Source organism: Polyodon spathula, chromosome 24 (genome assembly GCF_017654505.1).
Source record: "Polyodon spathula isolate WHYD16114869_AA chromosome 24, ASM1765450v1, whole genome shotgun sequence".
NCBI classification, from domain to species: domain Eukaryota; kingdom Metazoa; phylum Chordata; class Actinopteri; order Acipenseriformes; family Polyodontidae; genus Polyodon; species Polyodon spathula.
The window spans coordinates 9,722,111-9,742,229 of record NC_054557.1 but is presented as its reverse complement, the minus strand read 5'-3'; the positions used below and the strand labels follow the sequence as shown (position 1 = coordinate 9,742,229).

General features: G+C 35.0%; 1 protein-coding gene across 1 annotated transcript; it reads right to left on the bottom strand.

Annotated features, from left to right (window-relative positions):
- Window positions 1-11,615: 11,615 nt before the first annotated feature.
- LOC121299384 (aromatase-like) lies at window positions 11,616-17,813 on the bottom strand. Its single transcript, XM_041227105.1, has 9 exons — window positions 17,645-17,813; window positions 16,704-16,839; window positions 15,762-15,928; window positions 15,468-15,644; window positions 15,027-15,141; window positions 14,442-14,556; window positions 14,063-14,225; window positions 12,858-13,099; window positions 11,616-11,995 (listed from the first exon to the last, which is right to left on the bottom strand). The coding sequence occupies exons 1-9, from the start codon at window positions 17,811-17,813 to the stop codon at window positions 11,759-11,761; spliced, it is 1,521 nt and encodes a 506-aa protein (XP_041083039.1). The 3' UTR covers window positions 11,616-11,758.
- Window positions 17,814-20,119: the final 2,306 nt, after the last annotated feature.

The following is a 20,119-nucleotide window of genomic DNA, read 5'->3' as shown; positions in this document are numbered from 1 at the left end:
ATGCCTTCAAAAAAAATCTATTTGATCTGACCCCCATCGCCCCCCCCCCCCCCCCCCAAGACACTCCGCTGTGTAGGAAGGCAGAGGAATAGTACTGTTGACTTTGTGATCTTCTTGCCAATTTTTTTTTTTTTCCTTATTTTGTGCAGATCTTGGCAGTCACTGGCCAGCAAGATGGCTTGGCATATTCTCAGCTTCTTTAAACAGCTTACTGCCTTGATAAATTGTTGTCTGAGTCTGCACACTGTTGTTAAGTGCATTAGCTCCTTAGTGCTGTCCCCAGTTTAACATGAAAGATGGTAATGGTCTATTTTTCATGAGGAAGATTGACCGCCTATTTTGTCATTGAACTGCATCCATGGAAGATGCTAATTGGCAAGTGTCCCTGACATATAATGCTGTTTACATAACAAAGTCACTGTTTGGAAAAATAGTTTAAGAAAATGTAAAGTTGGCACATGTCTTTCACACAGAGAGAGAGAGAGAGAGACTCTGTGTGTGTGAGACCAAGTCTGTGTATGTATATGTAAACATATTAAAGTCTTGAAGGGTGACATGCTGAAGTGTTTACAAGAAACGGCTTACTTTACTGTTGCTGTATCATGTGTTGTCAGTATAACAATAATATGTTTTTAAAACATAATCCTGTTATTGTTTGGATGGCTTTTATACAAAGTGTGGGTCATAAATAATTTTGGGTGGAATGTATTTTGCAATTTTTGTGCTTGAGAGCATTTGCCAGAAAAAAGGAGAAAACTTATCTTCTATGCATCACAGCGTATTCAGATCCTGATCAATGCCATTTTCTGTTCCCACAGAACATCATTCATTTTAGTCCCAAATATTTTTTACAATTAAGTGGCAAAACTAATATTGAAGGCGTTAGTGACATGATGATAGTTATCACGTTTATAGACCGCCGCTTCCACTTGCTTATGTCTCCTGGGTCTATTTCTTCTACCATCTTTAAAAGTTCTGGATGCATTTCACACCCCAGAGGTGTATGTTGTGGTCCTACACAATATGGCTGCCTGGTGACCATCTTGAGGTTTTTTCTACCGTTTATGATTGCACCAAAACTCCATAATAGTAGTGAGATTTTACTGCTACTGAAATTAGTGTGTGAAATGTCCAGTGAATGCTGAATTGCAGGGTTATTTATGTGTTTTTTGTATTTGTTTTTGTATATAAATATAGTGGAGAATACACCTTCCCAGTACATACTGAATGTCATTGTTTACCCTAGAAGTCTGAAGTTTCTGTCTCCAAAGGAATAATTAAATCTCTTGCTGCACTGAACATCGCTGTCAATAAGAAATGGGGACATTTGATCATCCATATACTGCAACAGAAATGGAGTTTGGGGGCCAAATGCAAAGCTATTGGGATTAATACTGGCCAAAACAGTGGTATTGATTTCAATGAACACAAAGATGAAGTATTAACCTTGATTCACATTGAAAAAAAATGTAATCTTAACCAATTTTAAAAGCAATGTCTGGACTTTTAAGAAAGTGCATGGCCCTCAGACACTTCTCAAGCTCAGTAGGGATTAAATTTATGTCGACTAGACTTGCCATTCTTCCCAGTCTTATTGAAAAAGTTCTGCAGCAAATATTTGAAAACCGTGCTCTGATCATAATACTCAAATACAACTCTGTTTAATATATATAAATAGGGCTTTTAGTATGATTTACAGTGAATTGTGTGCCTTTTCTGGTGTAATGGAGATTATGGCTAGAGATCTCCAGTAACAAACAGTTGAATTGAAGTGTCAAGGATAGTGACGTAGGGCCAAAAAAAAAAAAGTCATTTCCCATTAAGTTATGATATGCTGTCTAATGTGATCTGAATTATTTATAGTTTTAGTAGACCACAAAACATAAATGACAAGGATATCTGGAATAAGAAAGGGCAGTAAAGTTACACATAGTCAATTATTTTCCAAAACGGGGGGGGGGGGGGGGGGGGGCAGGTGTATTCATATGTAAAAATATGTAATATTTAGCAGTCAGTAGTACCTCCTTCTAAAACAGGAATGAGGTGCATAACTAAAACTTTATGGTGCATTAAGCATATCTCTCAGATCAGTTGTAGAGATGCCAGGAGTCCTAATTGCCAGTTGATTCCTGTTATGTTAAAAGCTGCTGTATAGTATCCTACAGTGTCAAAGAACATTCTCCCCTTTGCAATGCTATGGACTCTGAGTGTTTAAAAAAATGAAGGGGGATGTTAATCAGTGATGATAATAAGTAAAAGCATCCTAGCATGTGACGTTGAAAGATCAATTAAACCTTAGCCTTGTTCTCTCACGTATTGGCTCTACTGTAAAAGGTTTGGTCCCCCTTGAGGTTTGATTGGATGATCCCAACATTCCGCTGATGAGTTGGAATACGAGCCTGAGAAAGCGCTCCTCCAAATAAAGTGTTTATTCAAAATTGTAAAACTTTTGCAATAAAGACAACTTATATTTATTCGTATTTCTTGTTGATAATACGCCACCTTTTTTAGGATTACTTTTTGCATTTACAGTATTTAAAATTATGAAATACCTAGAAAATGCCAACTAGCAGCTGAGACAGGAGCTAAAGCTTTCTTTGAAGAGGAGGCTTTGCTGTTCCGCTCCAGGTGACCTGATATTTATAATTATATAAGGCAGAAATGTGCTTATTAAAGCATGCAAGCTAATAATTAAACATAACATCAAAATGGAAAAGTGACATGGAAAAATACATCTGAAATATCAACTGTGGAGGATAATTATAGTCTCCAAATCATATAACCTATGTATACAGTACAAGATCTAAAAACAGAATTTAGTTGCATACAAAAATCTGTATAATTTCCTTTGACATCGTAGAGCAGAGAGCATTGTAGGAATTCTATTCTAGAAATGTGTTTTTTATTTGATGGCTTGAACAGTTGTAAATCAAAGGCAAGCTTTTGTAAAACTATTATAAAATATATATTGTCCACTGACCCAGTATTTAAGTTCGAGGTTAAGTGGTCATGAAATACCTTCCTGATAACTCTTTTCGCACTTATTGAACTGTATTTATCACTTTGGGGGAATTGAAGTGATAGTGGAGATGTTTTGAACCCAATAGAGGTTGATGAACTGGCAGATGGTTTGTTCATATCCTTGGTAATTAACACAATAGCAGATTAGTTAATATAGCTGTGTTAGCTATAATAGAAAAAGATTCATTGGTGCTTTCGTTTGTGCTGATATCCAAAGCTGCACAAACTCCATAAAATGCACGTAGATACAAGGGAGTGAAAGACATTGGATGTGTTTGCTGTATAGCACAGACGGGCACTAGATAGATATCTTCTTTCATATTTATGAAATATTTTCTGTGCATAGTTGCTTTTGTGTCTTTAGAAAACATTATTGGATAACATCATGGACATCTAATGCTCTTTGTGGAGTTGTTTGTGAAACCTTAACTGCTTCTCAGGACTGTTTTTGTTAGCAGGGAAAAACTCTCAGGAAACAGTAAATTTGGTTTAGAACAGTCAGAACAGATGGCATTGTTTTTCACATTATCAGCAATTTTATATTTAACACATTGTCAAGAGAACAGATTCATGTATTCCATACATTCATTATAGAAGATCCATATTGACACAGCATTTACCACCATCCAAAGTGAAATCACAGGGTTAAATATGAGTCTTTCCAGTCATATGGACCAAATTCTGTGGGAGGTTTTTCCTCTATTTGTGTTAATGTAATTTGCAGCCCCTGAAATGAAAACGGAACTTAATCTGTATCCCTTTATCCATACATAATAAATAAATAATAACAGTGGACTCAGACATTATTAGTGTAGCAGAAAGTGCTGCCTCTGTAGTTTATATAATTCTGCTCTTTTTAGCAATTTTGTTGATTGATTAAAAATCAACGTCATCTGGTTACACCTGTTTTTTTTTGTATGTATCATAAACTTGGAGCTAAGGTCAAGGTCACATTAATTGTCAAGCTCTCTTTGGTGGACATATGGTGTGGTGACCATAAGACTGGCTAAGTCTAACAACCACAGGACTGTTTTACCTGGTTCTTATGTCCATATGTAAACACCAAAGCTTTTCTGTTTGCCAAGTACAAGTAACTGTGGTTCAATATATCTGGAGACATCAATGTCAACTGTTTCATAAGTAAAGAAACCCATGACAGCAATGACTTGTCAGCTAACGTTTGTGCTCAGCTCTTCATTATTTTACTCCTTGGTGAATTTTGTCCAGTCTTCCAGAGATAATTTGTACTTTGGCTATTGTTGTTAATTTTGATGGTGTCGCCAATGGTGACCTTTGTGTGTGTTCTAGTGACCATTATTCATTAATTATAATACTGTTTGTTTGTTTATTATTCCCCTTTTTCTTGTGTAACCTAATTTATTTCTTATGTGCTAAAAATGTGCAGTGAAAATACATGAATGCAGACTTGAATAATGTGAAAAAGCATACATACAGACTTGAACGGAACAAGGACAGGTTAAACTTTCATGAAAAGACCCTCTTTCAAGCCAGAAATTGGTCCTTCTGTTTGGCATTGCACAGATTACCTCTGCTTCTCAATCATATATTGATTACATACATCAGCACAGATCCTGTACATAATCCACAGAATTGTCAGGCTGAAGTTTCGGATTCTACAGGGATTATGGCTTTATTTAAGTGTACTATCTGGACTGTTTTAATAGGTCAAAGTTCAGGCTGACGTCAAACAAAGTTTACTAAGCCAAAGACTCTAAACAGTTGCTGAATGCTATTGTAATGCACATGTGGTACTTGTTTAAGTTTACTGATTTCACGATGCTGTAGCTTCTGTTTCAGGGGATAGTTTTGCTGATTGGTTCAGCACCGTGTAGGCCAGTGCTTCTGCATGTATTCGATATGATTGGAGGGTTATCGGACAATGTTGTAGTTGTGTCTTTTATTGGTTAGGTTTGAGAAATCACTCGGAATAACATGCAGCAGTTGTATCAGCGCTGGCTGGGACACACTGCACCTTTTAAATAGTTCAGAGCCCCTCCCCTAAAAATTGAGAGATTACTCTTGTGTTTCTATTGATTATCTGTGCCTTTTGATTTTTATATATGATTTGTCTGCTAAACTGCAAACATGCATATAATTACAGTGCCACACCTTTATCAGAGGGCCAGGAAGTCATGGACCTGACTAGGTTAATTTATTATATTCTTATATTACAAACAAGTATACAGATCATAATTGCATATTGATTGGTGTGATTACACACACCAGTTTGTTCTTTTAATACTTCAATCTGTCCCAATGGCTAATGAGTTTTAGAGTTGTATTGTTTGAGATTTTCAAAGGGTGAGGCTTATAAGTGCTTGGAATTCATTTTTCCATTTGCTTCATTAAATTAAATGAAGCTACAACCTGAATTGTAGTTCAGTCCCTTTATCTATTGTAAACCTAAAATAAAATTCCCTTTTTTTTTTTTTTTAAGTTTTCCTTCTACTGTTATTCCCCAGCATGATAATGTAATGCTGTTTCTACATATTAGTCTGGTATAATGCAATTCAGTCCTAAAAATTAACCCTTTGAAGATATAGCAATGGCGTTTTAATAACAAATGAGACAAGGAGACATTTCTTGTGAGTAGTAGTGTGCAACCAATATGTTTTATTTGAAAGAGGAAACTAAACTAAACATAAATATTTAGAAATGTTTTAGACTTTATAGAGCTGTGTTGGATTTCTGTTTTTATTCCACTGTTTCTGGTATTGCTTGACTTATAACCTTCTGCTAACGATAGTAGTCGAAGTTTATAAAGTATTCTAGGATCAGAGAGTCATATAAGGGAAAGCAGGTTCTGAGATGAGATAAAGTTTGTGTTGCTGCAGCTCAAACAACCTTGAGATAATATTCAGCAAGATGTTCTGATAAAGTAGAATGCATAAAAAGCTAAACTGTAAACAGGGAATTCTGAGCCGCTGTAGCTTGAAGGACTCGGGGACTTGTGGTCTATTGTTAGTATTATTATAAGGACAATTGTAAAGTGATGTCACTAGCTGTTCCAATTAGTTGCTAAAGTAATATCTGCTGATTGTAAAAAAGGAAATAAGTAAATTTAAGTTTTTTTTTTTTTTTCTAATTCATATTTTTCCCCTCAGAAAAGCTATTTGGAACTGTCTTTCATCTGGAAGCTGTGTGAATTGGCCACAATACATATTCTTGTAATTATATCTCTCAAGGGACCTTTGTGTTTTAACGTTAGGGTTTGTAATAGACCTGAACCCAATTTTCTTGTTCAGATTTGTTTTGAACTCCAGTTCTCATATGGTGTCCAATGTTCAGATTAAACTGTCTGCATCAAACGTGGACATTAAATCACAATGTATTTTTTTGTGTGGATTTGATGTATTCATTTAATTATAGAAACGGTCTAAAATACAGAATATTGTACAAGAAAGTTGCATACATCTTCCCTTGAAGAGCAAGGTCTTTTGAAATGGATGCTGTATGCTAGTGTTAGCTTTGTTAAATTGATTTCTGTTGTGACCAACGTAAAAGAACGTGTTTGCTAAAGTTGAAAACCGACAATGCTTTAGGAAGTAGGAACTCAAAGGACCGCAACACATACATTGTGTGTAATTTTTTTATATAGAGCTTATTCATTTTTTTATTTCATTTGCGTGATATCTTTTAACAAATCTGCCCAATAATAGGTCCAGCAAGCTGTATATCTGCAGCATTGTGCACTAGTAGGTAAAATTGGAATGGAGTTGCCACAGGGCTCTGTCAGATTTAGTTATTCTGAGTAGATGCCATTGAAAATAATAATGTAGCTGGTTTGGTTTCCATTATGTGGTTTATATGGCTTAAGTTATAGTGGTTAGAAAACCCACTCAATGAATAGTAACAGATTTAATATAGAACGTCCCTATTCATTGAGATCATTTTTTTTTATCAGGCTGAGTATTAGCTATTTTATGGACATTTTTAGAACCTTGTTAAATTTTTTAACTCTTGGCAATGTTAAACTCCACAATGTGTTTGTCAAGGGCCCCTGGCTATGTCTGACCTTACCTGTCAAAGCTACTTAACCGCATACCTGTCCAGTTCCCAATGGCTGTGTTCTGTTGGGGCAGGGATCTCGCTTGTAGTCACAAGCCACTGAACAGTTACTCCGAAATGTATTTCCTTCATTGCTGCTGCTAACTTTCCTTCATTTCAATGCTGGTATAAGTAACGATGACTCTCATTTCAGTCTTGGCTGTCAATTGCAGATAAAACACATTTTTGGGGGTAACATGAAAAATCAGTGTCACCAGAGAGTTGTTCTGCATCAGCAGCAAATGAAGTGCTTGAGAGTACCACTGCAGACGTGTTAGAAATACATGCAATTGAAGATGGGGCACTTGCCAAAGATAAACCAATTCGGTGTGCCTGGTAAAGGGTTACTTTTTTGGGGATACTAGTGTTTTGCATGTATTTGAAGAGAATCTAATTCTATATTTAGACTTGCCAACTCTGTACCATATGGCAATTTGAAAAGAGCAGTTCAACCAAATTTAGAAATTGGATCCTTGCAGTTTGCATACAGAGCATTGCCCTATAGCACTGACACCTTTAATCCTTAGCAGACTTTTGTACTTTAAAGGATTTATTATGTATCTGGCACATGCGTCACTTCAACAGCAAGCATGCTGAAGAATTGTTGTGAGATGAAGCAATACCTAGAATTTCGGTGTTACATCCTGCTCTGAATAATGTAGGCATTCACGTCAAGAAGCAGGTGGTTTTTCATTGGAGAACAGTTGTTAATTGTGCAGTTTCAAGAGGTTTTATAGAAATCATCATGTGTTTTTACTCTTGTGAAGTTCTTGCATCACTAATCCTCCTAGGCTTTCAGATAATGACTTAAAATGTAATTTGGTTATCCAGTGACACTTATTACCAGAGCTGAAGATTATCTGCATAACATATTTTATTCATCCCACAAACAAAGCCCTAGTGGTGCTGGCAGATGTTACAGTCCACGGTGGGCGCTGGCATTTTTCAATAGAGATTCATTATTAAAATAGAAGCTTCTTTTAATGTAAGCTAGTTGTACTTGCTAATACCAGTCATCATCTGTTTACATTTAAACGTGTTCTGAATCATACCCTTTTTGATTCCCCCGCCCCTCCCCCCCCCCTTTTTTCTGTTCAGTTGAATAATAGATACCAAGGTAATGGTGATTTTAGTGTGGAAAAGATGCATACATCACATGAAGCATTATCAGTGATAATGGGGTCGTTTTAAGCACTGCACTGTACAGTGTCTGGCAATGTTTTAATAATGTCTAAGGGCCCTGTCTCTCTAAAGCAATTACTGTATATGGATTTCTTTCACTATCTCTAGCCTTTTATAATCAGAAAAGCTCCAAGTACTGTGCGTGCATTCTACCAACATTCCTTTTTTGATTGCAAGAGTTGTTCAGTTTTGTATTTTTCACTCTGCAGCTCATAGCTTAGGAAGTGGGAGAATTTAAAAGCAGCACTCTCGCCACCTATTCATTCATATGTAATGGTAAGCCTTAGGTTAAAAGAATTGTACTCTGTCCTATCCAAATGAAACACAGAAAAAGACAGAATGTTCTCTTTCCTGGCTAGTAATACTAACTAATACAATTCTGACTAATAGCTTAATATAAATCTGGTTTAATTATTTTAGTATTTTATTAAAGAAAACCTCTGTTTGAAAAATATATTTAAATATAGTTAATGTAATTCTTTTGGATACAAATATACATGATAGGTTTTTACTGTATATATTGTGGGATTGTGGGCAAAAGATACAATAAAATGCATATCGGTATATTCGCTTGCCTTTTTTTTCCAGAGTTCGTTGTCTAAAATTCAAACAGTATTTTTGTAGAGGATTTTCCACTTTCTGTGTAAATGTTGAAATTGCCCTTTTATTTAAGCTGTGTATCCCATTATAAGGGAAATGCAGAACAAATGTAATACGTGAAAGGGACATTTGAAACATGTAATTACAGTACGGTTTTCTGCATTTACTTAGCTAAACCAGTCTTACTTTACTGTGTTATCACAGTACAGTGGAAACATACTATACATCATTTTGTGTAATTGTGTTGAATAAGGAAATAATCATTTTAGAAATTGCAGTTCAATCATTTAGGGTGTATGGTTTGTTTTTCAGAGGCAACACTCAATTAGATGAATAGAAACCAGAGAGGTGTCCATCTGTTGGAACACCTGATTCACAGAAATAATTGTTCTGGTTCCATCTAAAATGCAAAACGTGAAAACAAATAACCCCTGAGGAGCCTCTCTGCATTTCCAAAGGTACTTTCATGATTCAGTTGGGTGCGCTTTGGGTTTTGATAGAAGTGGATATTCTGTAAACCGTTTTTATTGATATTTCTTTGATGTTTATTTCTAGCAGTTGTCTCGCCCATTACATTAACCTGAAGGAAACCCAATCCATTTGACATTTTAAAGCACAACAGGCAGGGAACATTATGCATATGGTTACACCAGCTGCTTTACTATCCTAAAACATGTTAATGAAAAGGTTCGGAGAATCTTCAGAAAACATTGATTCTCACCATTGCTTGGTAACCAAACATGATGCAAAATCAGTTGATCTCTATCTTTAGGATTATACTACCTGGCATAAATCTACAATATGGATGGACAAATTCTCTTTGGTTGAGGTCATGTCCCTATCGCAAGCAATTATTAAAGTATTAGAATAGAAATTAACTGAAGTGAGAGTTATCAACTCCACTCAGATTTGTAAATGAGCCACGGTTTTAGAGTTTCTATTTTAAAAACACCTTAAAAATATATTTTTAAATCTTGTCTTGTACACCTAATCCTTATAATTATGTGGAAAATATAATATTTAGTGTAATTTAGCCAGTAGCAAAGTAGCTTAAAACAGACAACAGCATCAAAGTATCAGACCCCTCAAGGGGTATTCAGAAAATGACCTGTTCACTGTTATTAAATCATAGACCAGCAAGCTTGTAGTGTTTCTAAAAAGTATGATTTTATTAAGATATTGCATTGATGGCTTCACTAGTGTTCTTACTGGTCTGACCTAGAAGTAGCCTTACCAGTGCTACAGCAATAGAACATTACTCCCCCCTGCTGTGCCTCTTTACACATTACAGCATTCTTATACATTTGTGTTTTTCACAACCAGATAAATGATTATTATATATATATTATACACACTGTAATATAGAAGAAATCACTTTTTAATGTATTTCTGAATGGTTGCATAAAACTGTACATAAGGCTAACTGTTTGGCATCACCTACATTTTCGGGATTGAGGGATCATTAAAAAAAATAAATAAATACTACATGAACATAATTCACATATTTTATTTAACATGTAATCAAAGAAAAGTACAATGTGATATTGCAACAGTCTACCGGAAGCCATAATAGTAGTACAGTATTTCATGTTAGATTTTCAAACTGTTAGGTTTTCGTCAGTTTTTCGTTAAGTGTATGGAAAACTACAAAACGATATGTAATTCAATATGTTAGCATTATTCAACAGGTTTCATTTAGCTTTATGAAGCAAACGGAGTTAATTATATAGGGTGATGTCTGAAAGAGAGCAAAGCATCTGATGTAATCAAAAAGACAGTGGGGTCAAGTTCAATAATGACTCTAAACTGATGTGGATCTAAATGATAGAAAATAGGACCAACCCTGGCAATTTGTAATGTTTAATGACAACAGACTCCAATAGACAGGAAGTGTCAGAGATGTTGTGCAGTATTTCTGTCTGCTGCTGTTCAGATCAGTAGAACCCAGTGTGTTTTTGTAATGTCCTTTACACATACTCGCAAGCAGCATTATGATGCATCTCATCCTGGACACTACAATGAAACACATTGGCACAGAGAAGCAGACAGACAGAACGTAAAACTGGGCCCAGTATAGTGACCCCCCCCCCAAAATAAATAAATCCATCCAAACTGATCTTGTTTTTTTTGTTTTTTTTTGACAATGTATTCATGTTTAATAGGTACTGTTAGCAATTTTTATTTGTACCGCACCTTCTGTTAATATTACATTAGTCCACGTGGACTACACTTTACAGTGAGGTGATCTTTTGAAAACATGTGTCACCGGAATATACAAGAAATGATTGTAAAAAAAATAAATTAATTCATTCATTCGAATTCATGTGCTTCAATATTCTGCTACAATGGGGGAACATTAACAAAGAAATAACTCTGCAGGCAGTCCTTATGAGAGACTTGTGAGAAACTCAAATGAGGCTGAATCAGGATTTGTTTAGTAGAAAGATACACCACTATACCTTTTTTTTAATAAAGCTTTAAAATTATTTTTTAAACTTTTTTTTTTTTTTTCAAGGTCTGCTACACACTATTTTTGAGATTTATATTGTAGGACGTAATACAATATTAATATAAAACAGAATAAAAGAACAAAACAATATGCAGCACAAATACTAGTCGTAGGACATCATTGTATGTGGAATTATCATAGTGTGTGTAACTATTTTAATGCTGTAATATATATGGATTGAATAATAACAATATATGTGTTATTCTCCTTATGAACAGTTCTGTTATTTGTCATTATTTTAATTAAGCAAACCCAACACTCTGCACAGCCAGGTTAACTAGTGCTACACCTCATTCCTAGATTAAAGTGTGATATCAAACAAACAATAGGAAAATAAAAGATTGTGTCTTGCAATTTTCAGTTTAATGTACAGTAACATTACTCTGTTTTTTGTCTGGGAATAATAATCATGTCCAGCTTGTTTTGAGTCTCGATGGGGTGCTGAGACAGATCATTGCTGGTTTTCATGGTTTTTAAAGAACATCCTGTCTGAAGCTGGACAGTGTATCTCTTCAGAAGGGTAACCAGGATCACTTTCATCATCGCCAGGGCTGTGTGCTTCCCTATACAGGACCGAGGGCCAGACCCGAACGGCTGGAAGAACCGACTGGGAACCTGTGACCAGCACAGATTTGATACAATTCACAAGCAGCATTTACAGTGTAATTATGAGCTGTCAGGTAACAATACACATCAGAGGTGTTTAGTTAGAAGACACAAGCAGAATGTCTTCCTAGTAAGTCTGACGCCTTTTTAAAAAGTGTGAACACCTCCGTTTAAATGACGATATATAGCCAACCTCCAACACTAATAACATTTAAGCAAGCAGACTTTTTCCTCTAAATAAAAAGCAGTTTTTTTGGCAAAATAAGATTTGTAGTATTAGTTGATGGGTACATTACCTGTAGATTTACAGAATGTTCAATAAAAGTGAAGCTTAACTAGCAGTTGGCGTGTGCTTCAGATCGTAGTTTATGTTAATTTGCCATGAGGCTTTCCCAGTGCTCTATGTTACAATACAGAAGCACATGTTTACAAATAACTTGTTTGTGTCTAATTTTATTTTTCTATTAGAATAGAAAAGTATATTACGTATGGTTTAGTACTGTAGTAAATGTGAAATCATGTGTAATGCCCAATTGAAAGGTATTTTTTATTTGCTTGTTGTATTAATTTACTACAGAACTATTTCTTTTAAAAGGCCCCACCTATTGTTTAAATGGTGCTGCTTAGTTTCCTGGAGTTATAGCAGATACCATGTTAACGTGGCAGCCTTGCCTCCTTGGTGGGCTGTTCTAAACTTGTAGACTCCAGGCTGTAATTTATAATTGGAATGTCTCTAACTTTAACATTTAAAAAAAACTTGCAGATAAACTTTTTCAGCTGGTGCTTAGAGGACAAAGAGAAGGGGTGAGGGGAAAGGAAATGACTTTTATAAGAGCCTGGGTAATATTTGTTCTGTAAAGTTATTACTTACAGTTCTGTGAAAGTTATCCAGGCTGAACTCATGTGGTTTGAGAAAGAATTCCATTGTATGCATCCAACCCATGTTCAGGATGATGTTTGTTCCCTTTCTCACAGTGTAGCCTTCAATGACATCATCTTCAATGGCTCTGCGCATGGAGAATTCCACCACTGGATGGAATCTCAGGCTCTCATTGATGAAGCTTTCCAAGACCTTTAAATTCTGCAAGTCTCTGTTTTGTATTTCTTTTTCCCCTAAAACGAATGAGCCTAACATGTTTTAGTACTCCTAGCTATTGCATCCCTCTGCATGTTCCAGTTACTGCTTGCAGCAAAGTGGAGTTTTAAAATGACATTTGTAGGAAAGCAAAATAAAGATTTGAAGAGGATCAACTCTGATATATTTTACAAGAAATCTTTAACATCGACTTATCAGGCAAAAATCATCTGAAATGCATCAGAAACGGGGGGGGCGGGGGGAGGGGGTGTCAGTGTAATTCTTAAATTCTGCTATCTTACTACTGTAAAGGTAAAATCTGCTATCTTACTTAGTGATGATAAGAACCAAGGGTATTAATATAGAGTTAAAACACGACAGTATCTAGATGATTCAGCTATATCATGGCAAGCTCGCATTTGTAAATTGGTTGACTGTGTTGATCGTAGTGTCTATAACGTTTCGTATAAGAATTGTCAGTACTGAAAACAGAAAAGCTGATGGAATTTGTATAATTCAATATGCCATGTTCTATGTGTCACAATGAAGTGTTTTTTTCTGTTTAAAAAGCTATGCTGAAAACAGACCAAGGTCTAAATGTACCAGGAGACCACTTCATATATAAAAAGTCAGCAACAGGAAAGAAGCAGGAGAAGTGACTCATTTAAAAAGATTTGACCAACAAAAGACCCAATACATCATTGCACTCCTGTTCCTTTTGTTTATACAGGGTTAGAGTAGTCGATTGAGTACAATCACGTGTGTGGCGATTCTGTCTGACCTGGAGTTCTAGAAAAAGCACTGGGGAACAAAATGACACTTTGAGCACTGACCAATCAGGGGTCTTAATGAGGTCTACGAGGCTTTCACCGGCGTGCTCCAGTGAGTAACACATTTGTCCAGGTTCAGTGCAGTTTTCAGCAGTCTGGATAGTTTTGAATCTACGCATACTAAGGTGTTTACTGGTTAAGATTTTGAAATCCTTTTAACCAGCCTCTTACCTATAACAGTGTCAATTTCCTCCAGCAGTTTCCTCTCAACCTCGGGGTGTTGGGCAATAAGCATTAGCATGTACAACAAAGTGACCGACATGGTGTCGGGTGCAGCTATCAGCATCTCCAGCACACATTGCTTCACGTTGTCAGCAGACAGCTCCCCGTGACTCTATAAGAACAGAAGACAACATCCGGTCATACATTACCACCAATCTAATCAAACACACCATCCCTATAAAATGCCATTTATAAATTAATCATATTACACTTTATAGCTGTGGAATAGATTTGTATGTAAAATATACTGCCATGCCACTGTACAATAAGCATTAAAAATGCTTCACAAATACTTGTAATATTTTTGTTTACTGTAAGGTCTACTCACCTGAGCAAATATTAATTCTGATGTGAAATCAATGTAATCCTCCAATTTCTCAGCTTCTAGAAGTGCCTTTCGCTTTTTCTCAATGAGCTTATCAATAGCTTTTGGTAATTCCTGTCTGGAAATGAAGACCATATACTGTAAGTACAATGCATACACTTCTTGTAAGAAAATATAATTAGGTTCAGTATGTGAAGGCAAAAGCTACACAGATGCCAGCCAAACCCATAAAATAAGAATTTGGATGGGTCTTCTTCATATGCCATTAAATGGCAATACTATTGAAGACATTAATATGTTCTCTGAAATATCTGGGACAGGCTAAGTCTTTAAAATATATCAAATAATTGTCTTTTGAAAACTATCGGCTAAAGTAACATTGCTAAACTTTTAAGATAACCACTCAAAACTGCAGACCGACTCTAGTCGTATAGGAAAGATAACATCAATTAACTACAGACAGCTTTAGTCGTATTGGAAATGTGTATTTTTACCCATTTTTACTTAGTTTTCAGTTTAAAGCACTAGCCATTGGAGTGCCTGTACCCTAGATGTCTTGTGTGTTGCAAGACAAGATTCATTACTTACGCAGCAGCCTCATGTCTTTGATACATCCATTTGAACATGAAGAAAATGTCTGGCTTTAAAAGTAGTGCTTGCCAGATGTCAAAGTACTGCTGTATTTTAGACACCACTTCCTTTTCTGAATTGAATGAAAAGAAAATCAATGAGAGTTCAATATGCCACAGCCCATCTTGAACCACGTGAGGCATAAAATACCATTGCATTAGTCTTTGTACATTGCTCCAGAGGAGAAAATTACAGCTCCAAAAAGCAGTTATATAGTAAGACTTACAAAAGCGATCTTAAATGCAACCATATTGAGAATGGACAGAGGTGGTAGAATTGTCTTTATAGCCACCACATTCAAGATAGTGTGTTGCATTTTATTTTCCCTAAAACAAATAAAGAAAATGTAAGTTGTATATATTTAACAAAGTGGATATCATTTTAAAATGTAACACACACCGTCCATTGGAACATTCAGAAATAGCCTGTTGGAGACATTCACAGTGATCAGTCTAAGTAGCATTAAGACGTCCACCTGGCCGTAGTGATTGGTCATCTCGGGGAGCTTGTTCAAGTGTAGGGTAGTGGAATCAGTACAGGCTGTTACAGCTTTCTGCAATGTTGGACCTGTAAGAGCTAGAGAAAGTGCAAAATGAGGCAATAAGATCAGCTTTTCTTAGCAACTAAAAAGCTACCATTATCGCATTTTATTACCTGTGTTTTTATTTTTTTATTAATAAAGGAACAACTTACCTTTAGCAAAATAGGAGCGTAACTTCTTCCAAAGAGTAATGTTACAGTTAAAAATAACACCGTCATTCATGCCAACACACTGCAGACCACGCTTGTTTCCGAATCGCGTGGCATACTTTTCATGTTTCAATACGTGATGCACAGCAGAGGATCTGGAGTGAAACAAGAAAACGCAAGATGTGGAAAGATTCATGGATACATTGACACGTAACGTGTTGTATATAACTGTTGCAGCAGTGTTATTGTATGGTTTTATTAACAGTGGGTAACTACAATGAATTTTGTTTACTCCCTTTTTTGAACGTTCTGGAAAAAAAACTTGCAAGACCTTTTTAAGGAAATACTTTTTTTCACTAAACCTCGAAAATTCTTAGGTGTCATGTAAGATGGCCATGACAAAATTTACATACACACACACAACGTTATATGATATAAATAGTGTGTCAATCTCTATGGATCATACCATTGTTTATATATAGATACAGTAGAACACAGTATGGTGACAAATAAATCAGTATATATATATATATATATATATATATATATATATATATCTATATAATATATATATATATATATATCAACTTATCTATAAGTCAACATAATATATGATTATTATAATTATCATTATCAATTATCATTTATTATAAACTTGATAAAAAATAGTAAATCAAACTAAAAATCTAGTACAACTTATTTATGGTCAGTAACTCATACTTTTCAACATACTAAACAATTACAAGTGAATACGCTAAAATAACCTACCCTCGGGTAATAACCTTTACTATTCCAGTAGGTAAGACTTGATGTGAAACGAACGATTATTAACCTGTTATATTATAAATATATATAATAGATATATATCTTAAGATATATATATTATATTATATATATATATATATATATATATATATAAATTGTTACAGCACCTGCTTAAGATGAGTTTCTTTTCCATCAATCCATACTCTGACTCTATCTCCATATTTCTCATTGTAGTAGTTGCTTGCATTTCCTATTCCTGTCCATAGAAATCTGCCATATGAAAGGAGTGCACCAATACCCATAAAGAAAATGGGACCTGCAAAACATAGCACAAATAATCAAAATAAAGGCAAAAAAACAGACTGAATTGAATATATCGGCCACAGTTTACTACATGACTTTTGATTTCTCAGTAGTTCACTGTTGGAGTGTGCTGTGTATCTGTACAGTATCCCCTTCCTTTACCACATTTTAAATCTCAGTTGGAATGGTACTAACCTAATTGGTTTTATATTGTAAATGTAGTGCTAATAGACTGTGCCCTATTCACAAAGCTACAACTCATGGTTTTGAATGAAATGTCACTGGATATGAATGTAATGTTCTAGGTTGTTGTTGGCTTCTTTGAAAATACGGGTATTCAACTTTTTATGAAAATCTAATTTTATTAATTTTCTGAACATTGTCTGAGCATCCCTTTGTAATACGACAGAAATTAATTTTCACTATATTAGTTTCTGCTGATTTTAAATGAATTGCCATCACGAAAAGAAAATTAAGATACATTTGATTTTAATTTCAACATGAATTTAAAAAGAGATTTAAGGATCTCATTTATTAATGCAACAGTATTAAAATTGTACCAACATTGATTTAGTCTGTTAAGTATGTTCACTCTCTTTTTATTCTTTAGAAAACAGTTAATTTTAAAACATTCACTGTACCAACAACTAATCTTTTAAAGGTCCATGTACATGTAATAGCAATAATTATATATATATATATATATATATATATATATATATATATATATATATATATATATATATATTTCCATACACTGTGATCTTTACAGTGTATTCAAACAGGTATTTGCTTTTAGTTTGATGAATAATATTTACCTGGTATAGATGCTTTAACCTTACAGTTCCACACTAGCATGAAGAGACACAACAGGAGAGAAAGCATCACTGTAGTTTCAGACATGCATTCTGGCACAATGTCAATGATGTTATGATGAACTGGAATGAGCATCTTCAAAATCCGCTCCTCCACCTGGACCTGTTTCATTGTGTGGAGAATTTGTTTTAAGGATAGATGTTTTAAAGCTGGTTGGGCATTTCCTTTCCACTGCGCAAACAAAGTCTAGTTGTCTCGGCAGTAGGTTTCTCTTATATGCTTGCAGGTTACAGTTATTAGACAGGGCAAAGTGATTTAAGTCAAAACAAAAGAGTTTACTTATCCCCTTGAACCAGTCCCCAAGTAACCTTGATGTTAAGTACCCGTCACCTACCCACAACAATTTTCTTTTTTTTAATCATGTCCTTGAGGATCAAATGATGAGACGATAAGTACACGTTAAATGTGTAACCAAAACATTTGAATTTGATCTTAGACCTGTACTTTATTTACAGCTGTTTTAAAACAGAGTTTTTACTGCACACATAACTAACTCCAGCTTATACAAAAATAACCCCCTCTTGATTGATTGATTGTATTTTCAGCCTGGGTGCATCTTTTTCAGCTTCTTCTTTTTATATCTTTTGCAATATGTAGTATCTACCAATAAAACACTGTGTATACTGTACAATAGTGACAAAGTAAGGAAGAGACATTAAGATTTCAAAAGGACAAAACAAAACTAGACTTATGCAACATGCAATACCAAACCTTGGTAAACAATGACCTTCAAAATGCGCATGCTGGAAAATACCAAAAAAAAAACAAAAACATTTAAGCCATAAAAGATGCCACTACATGCATTTGCTGTACTGAATGCTTGTATTCTCAAATGTTTTGGGGATGCTTGAAAAAAATGACCACAATGTTGATGGTTTTTTGTTACCTTCTAATGATTAAATTCATGTTTTCAGTTTAAAACTGAGGCACGTTGTCAGAATCCTTGGTAAAGAGAATAGACCTATATGTAACACAAGTTGCATTCAAATGGAACCTAGCCATGTTTTGTTTTTTTAAATGTTGCCTCACTTTATGTTGTTGATTACTAATTTTCACACTGTATTTTCACTTTGACTCTAGGGAAGCCACTTTTTCCAGTGTGGTTTTCTCTCCATTACAGGTACTGTAATAAGACCCCACCTGACCAGAGTTATAAACAGTAATGTTGTATCAGCAAATATGGGTTAACCAAGGGCTGCAAACACTAACCCAAGAGCAAAACCATATTTTCTGTTACACCTTAAAAGCAGAAGTCACGTTGTTGTTGTTTATTTGATAATGCAGTTACAGTGTGTGGCCCCAATTCATATTTTCATATACTATATGCGTCACTCATAACATCTGTGCCCCCCAGAATGAAATATATAGTACAGTGGGTAATATAAATTAAAAAAAAAAAAAAGTTTACAAAGATGAATGACACATGGGATGGTGAATGAATGGAGTATGTACACACACACGAGGAAAGCATGGTTAACCGAAACATTTCTATACAGACTAGCCACTGAAATGTTTCTAATGGGTTCAACTCGCACTGTACTGAAACACTGTTAAAAGAAACAGCTAAAGCTTAAATAAGGAGAAACTAATTCCACTGCCTGTTTCCAAATAGTCTACACTATCTGTGCAAGTAATTCCAAAAAAAAAAAAAAAAAAAAAAATTCAGAATACCGACCTGGCTGGTATTACTCTGGTCGTCCTGCTCAGCTGCAGAAGATTGTTATCTTGTTTTATTTAGATCTTTATTCAAAGCTACCTAGTTGTTTTTCTTACCGCTGAACAACTTTTTTCCTTCTACCTATTCTGCTGCTATTTATAAAAGTGTGCTCGGTTGCTAATTTACTGGTTGCCTAGAAACTACAGTTAAGCATAGGTAATGCAGGTTACTGTCAGAAATAGGGCTTTGCTCGCCCACATTTTGCACCAAAGCCTCTTTTTAATTGGAACATTGATGCACTGATGCTGAATAAAGTGATTTGAAGAAGAAAAAAGCTTTGGAAATTAGAGTGCTGTGTCTCAGTTTAGGAGTAGTCTAACTTCACTGCTAGGTTAGAAAAGCATTCATTATCCTTCAATAGCCTCAGCCCTGCCTGATTTTTTTTTTTTTTTTTTTTTAAATATTCCAGGAGTAATTCATTACAAGGAGCCTGAGATTGTGGATACTTGGGGGACAGGTGACAAACCACAACCAAGTGTTTATCCATGTTTCATGTGAAATAATGTGAATGCTTTTATCGGCTCGTCCCTTGATCTGCTGTATTTGTATAAATATGAACGGTTTTAAAAGACTGCTCAGACTGATTTTATCCACGGAGAGTTAATTATATGAGAGAAATACATTACAATAACTGCAGCATTCTATTTGCATTTTTGTCAGAGAAAAAGAAAATAATGTAGAAAAAATAGAGCCTTTAATT